Source organism: Miniopterus schreibersii (genome assembly GCF_964146895.1).
Source record: "Miniopterus schreibersii genome assembly, chromosome: 15".
NCBI classification, from domain to species: domain Eukaryota; kingdom Metazoa; phylum Chordata; class Mammalia; order Chiroptera; family Miniopteridae; genus Miniopterus; species Miniopterus schreibersii.
The window spans coordinates 45,425,660-45,443,752 of NC_138115.1; the positions used below are offsets into that span (position 1 = coordinate 45,425,660).

The 18,093-nt window shown below is 53.4% G+C and overlaps 1 protein-coding gene across 1 annotated transcript in view; it reads left to right on the plus strand.

The window, feature by feature from the left end:
* DLEC1 (DLEC1 cilia and flagella associated protein) overlaps positions 1 to 18,093 on the plus strand; it is a gene marked incomplete at its 5' end in the record, with an annotated part of 41,875 nt that overhangs the window by 13,339 nt on the left and 10,443 nt on the right. Inside the window, 16 exons of the mRNA XM_081160787.1 lie at positions 1,615 to 1,702; positions 2,341 to 2,514; positions 3,223 to 3,359; positions 3,943 to 4,035; positions 5,612 to 5,702; positions 6,552 to 6,714; positions 7,850 to 8,042; positions 8,754 to 8,812; positions 9,433 to 9,592; positions 9,962 to 10,055; positions 10,240 to 10,370; positions 10,475 to 10,633; positions 12,374 to 12,513; positions 15,685 to 15,838; positions 16,483 to 16,593; positions 17,544 to 17,674. Coding sequence (XP_081016913.1) covers positions 1,615 to 1,702; positions 2,341 to 2,514; positions 3,223 to 3,359; positions 3,943 to 4,035; positions 5,612 to 5,702; positions 6,552 to 6,714; positions 7,850 to 8,042; positions 8,754 to 8,812; positions 9,433 to 9,592; positions 9,962 to 10,055; positions 10,240 to 10,370; positions 10,475 to 10,633; positions 12,374 to 12,513; positions 15,685 to 15,838; positions 16,483 to 16,593; positions 17,544 to 17,674 — 2,078 coding nt within the window. The remainder of the gene's footprint in view (positions 1 to 1,614; positions 1,703 to 2,340; positions 2,515 to 3,222; positions 3,360 to 3,942; positions 4,036 to 5,611; positions 5,703 to 6,551; positions 6,715 to 7,849; positions 8,043 to 8,753; positions 8,813 to 9,432; positions 9,593 to 9,961; positions 10,056 to 10,239; positions 10,371 to 10,474; positions 10,634 to 12,373; positions 12,514 to 15,684; positions 15,839 to 16,482; positions 16,594 to 17,543; positions 17,675 to 18,093) is intronic.

The window sequence follows — 18,093 nt, forward strand, 5'->3', positions numbered from 1 at the left end:
GTTCCCAGAATTTATGAACTACTACAAATGAATAAGAAACATGTCAAGTACACAAGTGGCAAACTGGTAAAAGGATATGAACCGACACCTCACACAAGTCAGACCAAATGGCAAGTAAACATATCAAAAGACGCTCATGGTCATTAGTAGCAGAATGAAAACTAAAACCATAATTCAGGTCTCCCCACACTTGGGTCTGGGTCACTGGCAGATTAGTGCAGTATGTTGTGCTGCCCAAAATGGACTAAAATGTTGATTTAGGAGTACATACCTGTGAATAAAATTGTGAAGACATATTTCAAATTTATGTTGCTGTTACCTGGTGGGGGGGGTGGGGCTAAGGTAGGGCTTCATCTGTATTTTTTTTTTTTTAAATATGTCTTTATTGATTTCAGAGAGAGGGAGAAAGAGATAGAAACATCACTGATGAGAGAGTCATTGATCGGCTGCCTCCTGCATGCCCCCCACTGGGGATCGAGCCCACAACCCTGGCATGTTCCCTGACCAGGAATTGAACCGCGATCTCCTGAATTATAGGTCGGTGCTCAACCACTGAGCCACGCTGGCAAGGCTTCATCTATATTTTTAATGTTTTATTTCTTAAGCTGGATGATGGAAACATGACTTTTGTCACATTGTAATTTATACATTTTTTCCAGTGTAATGTCTCACAAAATAGAAACAAAGATGTGTACGTGGATTGGGCTCCTTTGTGCGAGGCACTGTGCTGTTGCTGGTGGGGTGAACGTGTGTGAGTTCCAGGCCTTGCCCAATCTGAGCGGCAGGGCTTAATGGGACCAGGTGGCTTGAGTGAAGGAGAGAGGCCCAATTTCAACCCTGGCATATGGGTGCCCATAACACCCCTCAACTGGGCTCATGGCAAGAAGTGGCCCAAAGGGATATGTGGGGAAGAAGACAGTAAATAAGAGGTGGGACGGGCAGGACTTTAGAGCCAGATGTCCTGGGCTCAAATCTCAACCCTGTTACTTACCAGCTAAGGAGTATCTTTGAACTTCAGTTTCTTTTGTGTAAAGAACTATCTCTATAAATTATTATTATTTTTTAATCTTTACCTGAGGACATATTTGGAGAGAGGAAGGGGACATCAATGTGAGAGAGAAATATTGATCAGTTGCCTTCCGTCCATGCCCCGACCGGGGATCGAACCTGCAACCCAGGTATGTGCCCTGACCGGGAATCAAACCGGCAACCTTTTGGTGCACAGGACAACCCTCACCAGCTGGGCCCTCCGACCGGGCAAGAACTATCTCTAGATAGTTCCCACCGTGCGAGGTTATCGTGAGGTTGCCCAGGCACATGGCAGAGACTTCATAAACAGTGGCTGTTATTTTAAACAGGACGAAGACTAGGTCAGACTGTGCCTGTCTTCATGCTCACCTTGTATTTTATTTTTTTCCAAAAAGAAACAAAAGCAGAGAGACTAGCATAATGAATCCCCATGTGCCTATCCCTCAGCTCAACAGTTCCCAGCACCTGGCCAAGCTTATTTCATTTACCCCCCTCCCCCTTCCCATATTACTTAGTAAACCCAGACCTCATGCTGTCCGTCCATCCGTGTTGCTGCCTCCTGAGCCCCCCTTTACCTTTGGACAGATGGCCGTCTCCCTGCAGAACATCACCTCGACCAGCCGCTGCCTGCGGGTGCTCCCGCCTTCCACTCCGTACTTCTCTCTGGGATTGGGTGAGCTTGGCCGAGCCGATGTCCAGACTGCCTCGAAATCACGCGCTGGGCTTGCTCCCAGTTCCTGGCCCAGCAGGCCCTCGGGTGACTCCTAGGCTGTGTCCTGAGCTTGGGCCATTAGCAGTCCCTGGGGGCCCCTCACGCGCTGCTGGAGGCCTGCCCCCTCCTCCCTGTGAGGCCTCTGAGTCCCGACAGCTCCTCTCTCAGATCACCTCCCTCCAGGCTCTTGTTCTGCCATCTCCTCACCCTTCACGCTGTCACTTAAACCATTACAGTGGCATCCAATGTCACAATATTTTTCTCAAGAACAACTTACCATGCCATCCCAGCTCAGGAATCTTAAATGGCTCTCTTTTGCCCATAAAATAAATTTGAAGCCACAGGGTCAGGCGTGGCGTCGCCTAACCATTCTGGATGTACCCCATCACTCTCCCCACCCTGGTGTTTTTACCTGGAGTCCCTGCCCTCGGAGCCTGCTCCCCAGCACACCCTGGTGGCTCTGCCATTGGCATGGCCTTGGCCCAGAGGCATTTATTCACAGAGCCAGCCCAGCTGTGGTGGGGTCTGTAGCACTGAGTCCCAAGCCCTGGCAGCTGGCGGGTCCTCAGATCCTCATTTGTCACTTTTGTCCTGCACAGGAATGTTCCCAGGAGAAGGTGGAATGGTGGCTCCTGGAATGACCTGCCAGTACATTGTCCAGTTTTTTCCTGACTGTCTTGGGGACTTTGATGATTTTATCTTGGTCGAGACCCAGTCAGCCCACCCGCTCCTGATCCCCCTGCAGGCACGGAGGCCACCCCCAGTGCTGACACGTGAGTGTGTGCCCTGCTTCCTCCACCCCCCGGAATTCATCAGGGTTGGCGAGTCCCTATAAGGACTGCTGGCTTCCTGAGCCCTTTGTGGCAGCACACAGCTTGGCAGGGGCTTCTGGGTCCTGCAGTCTTCCACTGTGTCAGTCCGGATTGTCCCGCTTCCCAGCGCAGGCTGACTGAATTAGCACAGCCCGGGAGGAGGCCAGCAGCCCTGTTAACCCCTGCATGGGCTTCTCTGGCTCGTGGACACCCCTGAGCAGGCCTGTGCCACATGGAGGCAGGGAAGGAGAGCCTGGAGCCTTCTGGGATGTTGCCATGTGGCCGTGGGGGTGGGCTTCTTTGGGAAAGCTGACTTTGGCTGGGGTCCCTCCCTCACAAGCCTCTTTAGCTGGACACAGGCTGGAAGCTGGGATTGTGACCACAACCCCCAGGACCATCCCCGGTGGGCTGAGGCTTGAGTTCACAGTGTGTGCTGACTCCTGCTGCTCTAGCCAGGAGTGGGAGCAGGGGCCAGGGATGTCCCCATTTGTCCTCTGATCTGGGTGCTGGGAGCAGGGGTCAGGGCAGGTCCCCATTCATCCTCTCTGGCAGGGGTGTTGGGCAGGGGCCCGTGCTCTGAGCTCTGGTTGGACCTCGGGGGAACAAGGACAGTAGGGCCATTCACAGCGACACGTCCTGTCTCTTGTGCATCTTGTCCTGTGGCTGCAGTGTCGCCGGTGTTGGACTGTGGTTACTGCCTCGCTGGGGGAATGAAGATGAGCAGATTCCTCTGCAAAAACGTTGGCTTCAGTGTCGGCAAGTTCTGTGTGATGCCTAAAAAGAGCTGGCCGCCCACAAGTTTCAGGGTGAGTGGTCACAGATTGCTACCTGGGAAAAGAGCAAACCCATCAAAGGAAATAACCTCCTGTTAGAGACACGCTAGAGCACACATGTGATTGGAAACACACAGAAAATGGAATTTTAGAACCTCTCTATCCAATCCCTTTGTCCAAATGAGAATCAGTATGTACAGAGACCAGCGCTGTATCTCTGGTTGTGCCACTCATATGTGCACGACCCTGGGCGAGTTGTGTCACCTCCCTTGTCACTGCATTTTACTCACCCAGTCAGTAACTGTAGCAAATGTTTGAATACATCAGAGGTCACAAATTAGCAGCTCTTTGGCCGAATTCTGGGGGCATGTTTATTTGTCACAGTGCTGAAAAATATATTTTGAGCCAACATTTACAAATATCCATGTGAAATGTGAAGGTTGAGTAGATGCTTGCTGAATGAATGAGCTTCCATTTCTTCATTAACAGGGGACTGGATGATCCTTAAGATCCTTCACATTGAAAAACGGATGTTTGGAAGAGAGAAGTTTATAATTCGATCACTGGTTTTATAGTTCCTCCCACACTGTTGTATAATCTTATGCTTTTCTTTAAGAATATTGCAACCGTTGGCTTCGTTGAGCAGCCTCCCTTTGGGATCACGCCTTCCGTGTTTGAGTTGGCTCCGGGGCAGGAAATATTGGTGGAGGTAGGTAATGAGGCGTTGGCATATATTTCCTCCTCCTTAAGACTGGGCATAGCTATTTCTTCAGCCTCTTGCATGATTTCATTGCCTCTGTGTTTTCATGACCCAAATATCCACTCCCATCCCAGGCCCCAGCCTTCATGGTTTCTGTGGAGGAGCGTGTTCTTGCATTCTGTGGGGTAGTGTCACTTGGCTATCTTATGGCCTCTCTCATAAAGCAAGTGCAGGAAGCCCTAGCATTTCCATCCCGGTGCCTGAGCATTGCTTGTCCACACTGTTAGCCTGGGAGTCACTCTCACCAGCCTCTGAGCTGCTTCCAGGATCTTCCCATGGTTGGTTCTTAAGTCTCTCTTGGACACCCCTCTCCCCAGTCTGGTACCTGGGGTGACGCCAGTGGCTTAGTTCTCTCTTTCCTGATTCATCTTCAGTTATACAGTCAACAAGACTCGCCTTCCTTAGGCCTTACTCTGAACCTCTGCAGAAGCTCTCAGAGTCTGCCCCCACCCCTCTGGGCTGTGGGCTTCTCCTTTCCAAACTGGCCCCTTTAAGTGCTCCCTTCAGCTCATCACACCTGCTCATTGGTCCCCAGAAGAGCCTTTGAGAAATGGTGATGTTTTCCTGTCCTTGTCACCCTCCCCGGCTCCCTGGCCTAGGATTCTGATTCTGTGCTCTTATGTGACTGGCTGTGGGGCTTTCCTCACTAACCTGTTGAGGGAGACACTGATATTCAAGAGTAAAAGGTGTCTGGTTTCTGGGGAGGGGACTTGGCCTGCACCATGTCATTGGGTGGTGAGAGCCAAGAGCCATGGGTTCTCAAACTCAGCTGTACTTTGCAATCCCCTGAGAAACATGCCAACACACTGATGTCTGGGCCCCATCCCTGAAATCCTAAGTTCTTTGGTCTGGGGTGTGGGCTGGGCACAACATTTTTAAAACTCTCCGTGTGATTCTGGTGTGCAGTGAAGCTTGAGGACCACTGCCCTACACTTCTCTGCCATGGAATCCTGGTGCATGGATGACGCTCACTCAACTGAGCCACACCGGTGGGCTTGGACATTTTTAAACATATACAAAAATAGAAGAGTGTAGTAATCTCCCATGTATTCATCTCCCAGCTTCAGGGTTTATGAGCTCTTGGCCAAACTTACTGCATCTACATTCCTCCATCTCTTCCAGCCAATCCCCACCACACCCCTCTAGATTATTTTGAAGAAAACCAAGATATCATATCATTGCATTTATGATAGCTAACTCTGTGCTCTTTGCCACTATAAACAGTGAAATCCTGTTTTTCTGGCTGGTTTTCATTTACATTTACATTTCCTTTATTATGAATGAGATTTAACATGTTGTCATTTGTGTGTTGGTCTCTGTGAACTTTCTCTTCATATCCTTTCGACATTATTCTGGGGTGGAGCAGCAGCCGAACTCCTTGGCCTTCGGTAGAAGGTGGGGAGCCGGCAGGGAGGGAAGCAAAAAGTAGAGAGCGAAGACGGGGTGTGTCTTAGAAGAGGAGCCTGAAAGGTGGCAGTGGAAGCCCCTTAATGGGAGGTAACAGGGGCAACCTTCCCTCCCCCAGGTCTTGTTTCTCCCAAAGAGCTTCGGAGAGGTACAGCAGACCTTCATCATCATGTGTGACAACTGCCAGATAAAGGAACTAGTGATCTCAGGTGGGCTTGTGTGTGCATCCAGGGGAGGGGGCGGTGTGGGTCCCGGGCTCCAGAAGCTGCTGTAGTGGCATTGGCATCAGGGGACACTTTGAGGGGATGCTACAGCCTCTATGCACCAGGGTCTAGTTTGGGGCCTCTTGCTCTGGTCAGACCTTGGAGACCCAAGCCAGTGAGGCCTTCAGGACAGTCCCAAAGAGCCTTCTAGCAAGAGACAAATGGAAACCTGGGGTGAAATCTTCCATCGTTCATTTTGAAACTCACCTTGATCTCCTTTTGGGGAATTGCCAGTGACTCTTGCACAACCAGGTGCACCTCTAGTTTCCTGTAGGGTTAGAGGGGCATCCTGCTGAATTTCCTCCAGATGTCTTCCTTCCTTCCTTCCTTCCTTCCTTCCTTCCTTCCTTCCTTCCTTCCTTCCTTCCTTCCTTCCTTCCTCCCTCCCTCCCTCCCTCCCTCCCTCCCTCCCATCATCTATCCTTCCTTCCTTCTAGCCAACCTTCCTCCTTTTCCTTCCTTCTTTCCTTCCATCTGTCTGTCCATTACCTGTTCGTCCATCATCTGTTTTCTATCCATCCTTCCGTCCATCCATCCATCCATCCATCCATCCAGTTTCACTCAGAAAGCATTGAGTGCCCTCTGTGTGCCAGGTTATCGGAATCACCTCCTTTTGGTCTGTGAAGATGTGGGGACATGCATCTGTGTGTTAATGGCCCCCAGTTCTTCTCCTGTGTATGATTCCTGGGGTCCTGACCAGGTTGCATGTGGATGATAGCATGGGTCTTGTGACAGCTGTTGGCCAGAGAGTCCTGACTCCAGCTCTAGCGAAACCTCTCTACCCTATTTTGTCAGGAATCGGACAGCTGGTTGCTTTGGAGCTGGTCTATATTTCTGGTGAGAAAAGTCAGCCAGAGCCTGGAGAGCTCACAGACTTAACAGCCCAGCACTTCATACGCTTTGAGCCTGAAAACCTCCAGTCCACCGCTAGGAAACAGCTGATTATTAGAAATGCTACGTGAGTGAGCCCTCTATAGCCCCCAACACACACCCCTTCTCCTTCCTCACCTGGCCCTGGGTTCCCAGCGAGGCAGCAGGTTCCTTCCGGGGGCCAGGGAGTAGTCGGGACACAGAATGGAAGCATCCGGATTTGCTTTCCATCATGGTAGCCACTAGACACATGTGGCTGTTTCAATGGAAATCAATTAACATGAGATAAAATTCAAAACTCACTTCCTCAGTGGCACCAGCCACATTTTAAGAGCTCACAGCCACACATGTAGCTAGTGGCCACCATACCGGGCAGCGCAGATCTAGAAGATTCCCACGGCCGCAGGAAGTTACGCTGGACAGCACTGCTCATCCTGGACCATCCTTGGCCGGGAACAGTGCTCCGGAGAGTTCTGCCCTGCCCAGGAGGGGAAGCCGTCACGTCCCAAGGTCAGACAGACTGGCCCGTGGATTCAGTTCTCACTGCCATTTACCTCCTGACCATTCTGGGTGCTCTGCCGTTGCACCAGGACAGACCTCAGGGAACCTCCCAGCCAGGCTGCCCAGGTGACCCCAGCCAGGCCTTACATGGGCTTCTGTCACCCAACTGCCGTCCTCCCCTGACAGCTGCCGTCAGAGTGCAAGTGATGTCCTGCTCCTCCACTACCATGGAGTTGTCCCCCCTCCTGTTGGCAGCTAGGGGCACCTGTCTTTCTGGCCTGAGTGGTCCTGGGAGGCCATAGCTGGAGAGGTGGAGGGCAGGGCAGAGACTGATGTGGCGACTCCCATGTGGTAGGAGACACTGCAGAACACTTCCCGGAGATCTGGAGGCATCCAGAGCCCTGCATTTTAATGGTTGGAGCATGACTCCGTGTGTTAGCCATTTCCCGAGTCACTGTGGCCCTAACCTTCAGCTGCTGTGGGTGGGGAGAGGGGGCTCTCTTAGGGGGTCTACAACTTGGACGCACGTGATATCCCTTCCCCGGGCTCCTCCATGGGAAGGGTCTGAAGGCTGACCTGGCCTCTTCCTGTTCTTAGGTCCTTTCCTGGCCCCTCCCAGAACAGCACCAGGCCAGGTGGGGGGGGGGGGTGGGGGGGGGACGACCTTGTTCTGACGGAACTGGGACGTGAGCTTGGATCTACTGTCAATGTCACCCTCACAGGCATGTGGAGCTGGCCTTCCACTGGCAGATCGTGAAGCCCAACTTGCAGCCCCTGATGCCCGGAGATACCTACAGCCTGGACAGCCTCAAGTGCTACCCCGACAGCGAGACGGCCTTCTTCATCACACCCGAGAGGAGCGCGCTCACCCCCCACGCGGACCACGAGTTCATCCTGAGCTTTTCTCCTCACGAGGTTAGGATGGTGCCGTCTTGGTGGCCACACATGATCAGGTCACGGTATTTTCACCCTCTGGACATGCTCTTTGGTGACATCGAAGCCTCAGTGGGGCCTGACTGATCCCCAACAGCCTGTGGGGTGACACTCAGCTAAGAGCTGGCAGGAAGATGTGCGGTGTAAGGACGATGCCACTCATTTTGCCTGGTCCTGATCCCGCACACGCCTAGCCTACAGCAAGACCCTCAGTCCATTCCTCACTCTGGGTTCTCCTGTATCTCTGCTACATCAAGGACATTCTCATCCTTGCCCAGCCCCTAGCACCCCCAGAGAGAGTGGGGAGCAGGTTCCTGAGGGTGAGGGTAACAGCTCTTGGGTGAGAGGGGCATGAGCGCCGGGTGTGAAGGCTGGTGCTCGGGGACCCCGTTGGTGGGACTAGCAGGTGGGCCTCTCAACCCAGCATCCAGCCTCTGCACTGTCTGTCCTGGGGGGTGCTGGGACACATTGAGGGCAATGTTGGGGTCTGCAGAACCTTTTCTTCCTGTCCCCCAGGCTCAGCCGAGGGAGGCATGCCACACGTCCTGGCAGCCACCCCTCTCTCCCTACATGGTGGGAAATGTAGCAGGGAAGCAGCACTCTTCAGAAGCCTTTCTGGGGTTGAGACCCCAGCCTTTCTTGGGCAGCCTGGCTGGAAGGCAGGTTGCTTTCAGGGCTCTGTTTGTCTTTCAGCCAAAGGATTTTCACAGTGTTCTCCAGATGGTGATAGAGGAAGTACCAGAGCTCTCGAGGTGAGCAGGGACGGGGCCCCGGATGGAGGGTGGGTAGTGGGGCCTGCCTTCCCCATGGGGATGCGAGGGAAGGCAGCGGGAAGGGGTGAAGGAGCCACCTGACTCCCAGGAGGTGTTGACCTGTGGGAGCATGTTTGCCTTGCTCTGGCACCTAGGCCTGGTGTGGGCTCAGCATGCAGGGAACGGAGCCTGCTGTGCCCCAGGCTCACTGTTGTTACCACCAGGCAGCCAGGCTGGTGGCCCCTGGGTGGTGGTGACTAATAAGGGAAGGTTTTGCCCCATGGTTGGCATTGCTACCAGCTCCTCCCTAAGCAACTGTCGCAGGGGTCTGCAGTCAGCATCCTGTAGAGATCCCAGGCTGGGTGCTACACTGTGGTCCCCAGAGGCAGCAGGGGAGGTGCCCTTGTCCCAGACCTTAGGCTGAGCCGCTGTCACAGCCACGGGCACTCAGCACTGTTTCAGGGCATGGACTGACATGTCTGACCTTAGGGGGCTTGGGTACTGCGGGTAGGCCATTGTTTTCTTTTCACAAGGCCACAGACATGGGACAGAAGTGAGAGCCGTGCAGGGCCGTGCTGCGGGCTGTGCCGGCTCCCAGCTCACGTTGGGTCTGTGCTCAGTTCAGAACCGGAAGGCGCCTCGTACAGTGCGGATGATGTGATCGTCCTGGAGATCGAGGTGAAGGGCTCAGTGGAACCTTTCCAGGTTCTCTTGGAACCATATGCTCTCATCATCCCGGGGGAGAACTACATCGGCATAAGTGTGAAGAAGGACTTTAAGGTAGGTCCCCGTCTCCCCAGCCTGGGCCAGGATGGTGCTGAACTGGGCACAGGTGTAAGGAGAACTTAGCTGGAGGGGCGGAGGGTGGCCGCCTCATAGAGGATGTGTCCCAGGGCCCCTGAACCAGCTTGGTTTGCACAGATGCTGGGCTGGGCGGGTCTGTCATTTCCAAACCACAGGGTTGTGGAACCCATTCCTGTGTTCGTGGAGATTTGGCAAGATCTGGCACCCTCAAACCCTGCAGTGTGGTGTTGGGGCTGTCGGGTGGCCAGGGATTAGCTGGGAGGGTGTCGAGAGGACCTTTGGTGCGCCCACAGTCCCATAGTCCTTCCTTGGGTACAGATTGGATGGTTGGGGTGTGTCTTTCAGATGTGGAACAGCAGCAAGTCCCGCATTAGATACACGTGGGGGAAGATCAGCGACTGCCACATCATTGAAGTGGAGCCCTGCACAGGGACCATAGGTACTGCGGGAGGGGTCTCGACCTGCCCGGGGCTGGTGGGGACGGGAGACCTCAGAGTGATTAGCTCCAGCTATATCCCGGCACACATGGGCAAGAAGTCAGCGAAGGTCAGACATCCAGGCCCAGCCACGAAGGGAACCCACCCCTGCTTCCTTTCTCTATCTCTGCTCCCCCCACCCCCCAGAGTCCAGTGAGGTGGAGGATTTTGAGTTGAAGTTCACCGGGGGTGTCCCCGGCCCAACAAGCCAGGACCTGCTGTGTGAGATCAGATTCTCACCCTCGCCAGTGGTCCTGCACATCGAGGCGACATTCAAGGTGCTTCTGGGGGACTGGGAAGTTTGGTGGGCCAGGCGGGTGGCAGGGGTAGGGCACGGAGCCCACGCCCGGGTGGCTCAGTGATAGGCCTCTGGGTGTCTCAGGGGCCTACCCTCGTCATCAGCGACTCAGCCCTTCAGTTTGGTTTGCTGCGCCTGGGGCAGAAAGCCACAAACTCCATCCAGATCCAGAACACCAGCCCGCTCCCAGCCACGTGGCACATGAAGGAGAGCTCGGTCTGCCTGGAAGAAAGGCAAGACGGTGTAAGTCAGGAGCTGCCGCTCTCCGGTGCACCCCTCCCCCCAGGAGCCGATTTACCGGTGTCATGTTTGAACTGTGAATCTTGGGCTAGGCGTTCAGAGGGTTGAGGCTGGGTGAGGAGAAGCCTGCCTGGTGACTTCTGCCTGGCAGTGTCCCCAGTTCTCCCCATCTCCAAGGCAGTCAAATCCTTTCTACAGCAGAACTTAACTCCGAACTGGATTTTCCTGTTATTTTCACAACCCTGTGATGCAGACATAGGACATGGGTGTCTCCCTCTGTCACAGCAGCCTGAGTCAGGCAGAAAAGAGGCAGCTGAGCTGGGCAGGAAGCTTCCAAGGCCTCCAGGGAGGGACTGGCTGGGTGGGCACACCCCAAGGTTCCCAACTTCCCAGGGATTGCGCCTGCAGTTTGAGTACCTGCCACCAGGTGGGGCTTGGGCCTGGGCCCCTCGCCCAAACCAAAGGCTCCAAAAAGAAAATCGAAGATTCATTTCCACTCAAATAGCACTTTTCTTTTTACTATAAAATAAGAAAGTACTACAGGTGGCTAAGGATTATCAACATCACATCTAAACTGTGGCATCACATTTGAATATGTGATGTGCAATCTAGAAGAAAACCAAGTCACAATGCCTCAGTTGCTCCCAGCAGCAGTTAGTTGTAAATCACCGAAGGGCCACCCCTGCTCTTCACACTTGGTGGCCTTTGATCCCTGGGAGCTGCCTTAGGTTGTCACTGCACCTGTGAGCCTCTGGCCAGGTCCCTTTGGTGAAACATCTCCCTCTGGCAGCTTCCTGCCAAGGCCCCTGTCTTGCTTGCCCACTTGCCCTCTGGGGCATAACGCTGCACACTTTCCCTTCCACATTCAGAAGCCCAGGAAAGACCGTCGCAGCCAGACATGCATCGTAGCTGCTAATGTTCCCTTTCTCCAGGACTTTTCCTCTCCACTCTCCGAAAGTCATTCTCCTTTACCTGATGCCTCACTTCTCTCGGTGGGCACCCTGAAACTTAGAAGTTATGACATTTACAGTGAATCACAACGCCATTGCCAAATGTCCTGTTACACAGGCTTGGGGTGAGCACTTCCCCTCCTGGGGGCTCCCTGGTCTCCCTGCTTGGACTGTGAAGCCACAGGAGCTTGGTACTGGGACTGGGGGTATCAGTATCCTGAGACAGGAACTCTTTCCTCTATGAAACCTTACACAGAAGCCCAGGGTCTAGAATAAACTATGGCTTCTCGGGCCACTCAGAAACCCCCTTTTTACGCCCCCCTGCCCCACCCTGCCTCTCCCCACTTTTGAGGAATCCCTAGGATTTCCCAGAGCACAGCTGGAAACTTCCTGGCCACGTCCAATCTCCTTGTCTGATAGAGGAGACAGAGAGGGGCAGGGTCTCACAGCCAATGGGTGGTGGAATCATATGGGATCCCAGCTCTCTAATTCCCAGTCTGTGTTTTGCTCCCACTGCGATGAGTACATTTTATAATTGAAATAATGGCCAACGTGGAGTATAAATTGCATGGTGACCTCCTCCTTTACATGGAGACTCGATTTTTGTCCTCTGAGTCCTGAGACTCTAGCCCAGCTGTGCTCCCCCACCTGCTTGCCTCCCTCTGTTTCCTACATGGCTCTTTGAAGAGCTGGGGACAGCTTGGGAGTGACCCTGGTTGGGCATGGCCAGCCCCATGTCCTGCAATTCCAAGCGTCCTCACTCCTTACCTTTCTGGAATGACCTCCCAACCAGGTGTCTCCTTTCGACATTGAGCCCTCCAGTGGTGAGATTCCCCCTCTGGGGGAGTGCAGAGTGAACGTCACCTTGGAGGCTCTGCGGGGCCAGTGTCTGCAGACCGTCCTGGTGCTGGAGGTGGTCAGCGGGCCCTGGAGGTAAGGGGGAAGGGGAGAGCCCTTGCAACACACTTTCTGCATATTCCCAGTATAGTTACATATATTATATATAATTTCAGAATTTACAGGTGTGAATACATGTTTATTCTATAAAATTTGGAAATTACAGAGAATACTCATTAAAGTAAAATACGCGCATGCCCCGTGACCCAGTATCCGCCCTTCTAGATTAACTGAGGAACTTAGCGTGTGTGGGCACGTATGGGGATTCTCAGAGCCGGACTGTTCAAAATGGTGAAGAACCGGAAACAACATTCAACAGAACAGACACAAAATAGTTGTGGCTTATTTATTTATTTTCATTTTTTATATAAAGTTTTATTGATTTCAGAGAGAGGAAGGGAGAGGGAGAGAGAGAGAGAAACGTCAATGATGAGAGAGTCACTGATCGGCTGCCTCCTGCACGCCCCTGACTGGGAATCGAGCCCGCAGCCCGGGCATGTGCCCTGACCGGAATCGAACCCCCATCACCTGGATCCTAGGTCGACATTCAACCGCTGAGCCACGTCAGCGGGCAGTTGTGGCATATTTAGATGAGTGAATACCACTATTCTGGGGGGAACACACTGAAGGTTTCAAAGGTTATTAGTGAGATTCCCTCCCTCGCTTCCAGAAAATTCCTTAAATATGTAAAAGTAGAATCGTATCATGAGCCCCCATGTTCCCCTCACCCCCCTGCATAATTATCAGATGGCCGCATTCTCATCCAGTTCTCCCCACCCCCTCCCCACTTATTTTGAAGCATAATGTTCATTTTCTTAAGCTGGCTGGTGGAAATGTTCTGTAATAAGCTGAGTAGTAGTGATACACAGGAGTTCTTTAAACCGAATGTATTTACACTGTGTGTTTTATAGTCATTTCTGTGTGTATTTTGTATTTCATTATGAAAACATTTAAATGTACACTTTAAATCTTTATGGATACTCTCAACTCACCCTCCAAATACCCTGTGCCACTTTATACTTCCACTCCCAGGGTGAGGCTGCGCATTGCCCCACGCTCTCGCAGCGACACGCATTACCTCACTTTTTATACTTTGACCATCTGATGGGGGAATAAGTGCCACCAGTGTCTCGTTCCAATGTGCTTTTCCCCGAACGCCCGTCCGGGCCTGAGAGTGGGTCTTTTCCTCACGGGTCCTGCATGCACTTCAGGGGCCTTGACTCTGAGGGAGGAGGCCTTGTATTAAGTCTTTGCTCATTTCCTTTCCTTTTCCGTCTCTGTTCTTTCTGCCTAAAGGAACTTGTGTTCATCAGAGTGTTTACAGGTGAGACACGGGTTCAACCAGGTTAGGCAAAAAGGGGAGCCACTGGCTCATGCAGCTGGCCTTCCCTGCCCTGCTGATGGCAGGGGCTCCGGCCTTTTCTCCTGCGTCTCTCTCTTTCCCACCAGCTTTGGCTCTGCCCCACCCCAGCCTCCGCCCCCTCCTTCAGCTGCTCTCGGGTGGGCCTTCCCCTCCCCTGCTGGACAGGGGCTGGTGGTCGCTCTGCCCCGAGGAACAGCCGGGGAAAGAGGAAACTGGCTTTCCCAGGGGCGGGCCTGATTGGTTCCCTTTGGGTCGCGTGCCCACCCCGGTGACTTGGAGAGGGTCTGTCTCCAGAAGAGGCGGGCGGGAAGACTGTCTTCGCTTCTTGTTGAGGAGATGGCCTCGGCCTCGCAGCTCACTAACTCAGTCTTTGGTAGATGCCCTTCTTTTCACAACCACGTTCTCAAATTTCAAGCTTTTTTGTTCTTGGATGTTTTGGGGGAGGGGTTTGGGGGATAGTAATCTGTTATTATCTTACGGATGTATCAGCTTCTCACATTTCCCCAAGGAAACGAATTTTCTAACTTTTGTCCCCTCGGGTTTTGGTTTGGCGCCCTCCTTCACAGTTTGGTTTTTCTTGGTGTCTGGTCGTCCTTGGCTGCCATTCCTGTTTCTGAGTGGGAGAGGGAGCTGACTTGCCTGAGGAGCTGGTGGTGTAAGTCCCCTCTGAGGAAGGGGGTGCAGGGATGGACGGCACTCCTCAGAGGGGGACGTGCGAACCCTCCGAGCACACCGCCGCCTGCAACAGGAAGGGTCGTGGGGGACACAGCCCAAGCCCAGCGGCAGGGAACCCACGCTGGCAGCCGCACAGACCACCCCACTCATTCATTCGTAAACAGGGATGAAGACTAGGATCTGTCTGGTTGCTTTCCCTCCGTGATAGTTGAGGCCCAATGTCAGTCACTGCAGGATCTGCCCTGCGGCTCTCCAGCCCCACACCCACGTTCTTCTGGGGGATAAATCCTGCGGCAGCCCCGTCTCCGTGTGTCGTGTGAGCTCAGGGGCTGGGGCCCTGAACTGGCTGCGCCGATCACCCACAGTCCTTTCCCACATTGCTGCCCTGCGATGCCTCTCGTTCCCTTGTTAAGGAGCCCCTCGGGTCCTCTTCTGGGGGCCTTAAGGAGCAGTTTTGCTCTCCTCTGTTTTGTTATTGATCTGATCACATCCTTCTTTTATTTATTTATTTCCCATTGGAACAGCATCGGCGGTGCATATCCCTCCACCAACAGCGCGCTGTTGTGATTACGGTGCATATATAGCAAGTCTTAACGTCTAGTAGAGTGATTTTCCACTTTGTTGCTTTTTTTAAATTGTTTTAGTCATTCTGTGTCTTTGTCTTTTCATATAAATTTAATAATTGGCTTGTATATATCTACAAAATCCTTGCTGGGAGTTTGACAAGAATTGTGATAAACCTATAGATCCGTCTGGGGAGAACTGACACCTTTGCTATGTTGACTCTTCCAATCCATGGACACGGAATATCCCTCCATTTATTAAGTCTACTTTGATTTCTTTCATCAATGTTTTGTTGTTTTCAGCACACAAGTCCTGTACATGTTTTATTAGATTTATACCTTAGTTATTCCATTTCTGGAGCAATTTTAAATGCTATTGTATTTTTAATTTCTGTTTCCACATATTCATAGTTAACATGTAAAAGTGTGATTGATTTTTGTATGTTGATGTTGTAGGCTGTAACTTTGCTGCCTCATTAGTTCTAGGAATTTTTAAAAAATAGATTCCTTGGGATTTTCTACGTAGACAATCATGTCTTCTGCATATAGGGATAGTTCTATTTCTTTTTTTCTGATCAGTATGCCTTTTATTTCCTCATGTTCCAGCTACCTCCCTGTGTATGCAGAGATACAGGAGCCCTACGTGTACCTTCAGAGCAGCCAGGTTGTGGTCAGCAACCTCTACCTGGGCGTGCCTACGAAGGCAACCATCACACTCATCAATGGCACGCTCCTGCCCACCCGGTTCCACTGGGGCAAGGTGAGTGAGCCCACACTGTCGGCACCAGGTCTGCAGCCCTCGGCACCAGAGGCCTGTGGGGAGGGAGACATTGCCCCTCAGGTACCGCAGAACAGATGCTCAGCCTCCCTTCCACAGCCTGTTCTTGCCCCACAGTGCCCAGAGAAGCTGGGCCCCTCGAAGGAGCAGCACATCTGGTCTGGCTTTTCCTTGGCCTGCCCTCAGGGAATTCCGGTTCCCTGCCTGAGCAGGAGTCTCTGGTGTAAACAGCTAGACTGCCCAGCCTGTGACTGGTCCACGCGGCTCTTGGGAGCCCAGATGAGGCACTGTCCATGGAGCTGACTAGAGCCTGCTCTGCCTGCCATGGGAGATGGGGCTATATTCCTGTGCATCAGAGGCAGCTGCCCTCTGCTCCCCATCACGCTGGTCCTCCCAGGGCTGCTATTTTAGTCCAGGCAACCCTTGACAGATGTGAGGTCCCTCTAGGGTAGGGAAAGGGACCAGGGGTTTATCTCCACCCAGAAGCACCCAGCCCTACTGGTCCTGCTGTGGCCCCCAGTCTGCCACATCCAGCAGAGCTTCAGTCCTGCTGAGCATTCTGGGTGGACCTCTGGCCCATCCTGGGAGTTCCCATGTGACAACAGGCCCACCCTTGTATCTGCCAGCTCCTAGGGCACCAAGCAAGCTTCTGCAAAGTAAAAGTCTCCCCCAGACGGGGCACACTGGGCCCCAGTGAGGAGTTCCATCTCAGCCTGGAACTGACCGCTCATACCCAGGTGAGTAGGGATGGGAAGGGCCGAGGGGGACCGGGAAGGCACCTGGCGACTGTCTGCACCTGTGCTAGCAGGGAGGTCAGTCTCAGACCGCACGCCTGGTCTTTGGGAGTGGAGAAGAGATTTCTGGTATTTAGGTCTTGGGTCCTCATTCCCATTAGGCCTGTTCTTTAGGGACACAAGGTCAGAAAGCCTGCATCAGGCCTGAAATGAAATTGTCCTGAAATCCGATGGCCACATCTGGCCTTTGGCACCAACTTTAGCCCTCCCCAGGCCGTGCTCTGTGGCCACAGGCGGGCCATCTTTCCAATTTGCCCAGAGACCCAGAGCAGGGCTGTGCTCGTGGCAGACTCTGTGCCGGCTGCGGCTGGGAGGCTGACTGGCAGCCAAGTTCCTCCTGAGAAGGACACAGCTTCTCCATGGTATGGCCCATAGGAAAGCCATCCAGGTGGCATACGAAGAAGAAACCTCTTCCTTCAGAGACTTGCAGACCCAGGTCCCAGTTCCTCACTGGCAAACATGGGGACAGTGGGCTTTCTTACACAGCCGAGACTGAGCTCTAGGTCGACAGACAGGTGGGCCCAGGCCTGGCACGGAGCAGGAAGGGTTTGGTTTCTATGATAGCAGCTTCATCAGAATAAATGTATTGCTTCTGCAGAGTTTCCACTTTGAGGGTCTTTCCTGTGTGCATGTCCAGATACTTGGAGCAGACACAGCTGGAGCCCTGAGAGAGGGCCAGGCCTCCTGGGGGCAGGGTGGGGGCCAACAGGCTGGGCCTGGGGATGGTGGCTCACTGAGGGACTGGGGAGCCCCCCCACAGAGATGGGCCTGAACAGAATCAAGGCCTTCGTGTTGAGCACCCCCCACAGCAGCCACTTGTGCTGAGGGAGACCTTCTGAGCCCAGCCCTGGTACTCACCTGTGCTAATGCACCCCCAATGGGCTTTCCTACAGGAAGAGCTGACCGATCTGGCCCTCCCTTGCACTGTGTCAGGCATGAAGGAGCCACTGGTTCTGGGCATTTCTGGGAAACCCCAGGGACTGCAAGTGGACATTGCCATCTTTATGGAGGGCTCCAATAGAAGGTGAGCCCAGGACTGGGGCCAGGGCCTGAGTGCTGAGGCAACCATATGAAGGACCAGAATTACCCCATGGTACCAGCCTTCTCCCAGCTGATTCCTACGGCCAGATCCCTCTACCCCATCCTTGCTCTCTCTGTGATCTTTTGCCCCCACACTTGGAGGCATGGTGCCCAGGCAGATAGGTGATGGCAGGGGAGAGGGCTGTGAGTACCTTGGGCTTTCCCACATGAGGCCCGGCAACTGAGAGATAAGCCAGTCCGCCCCTGGCCAGGGAGAGGTGGTGGTGCTTGAGGCCTCTCTTGGCATCTCAGGTTGACAAGAAGGGGTGTCCATGGGGTGGCAGACGAGGTGGGAGTCTGAGGATGAAGCTGGGATGCTAGACAGCTCCCGTACCCCCACCCACAGTGGCTCCTGGGGCAGGG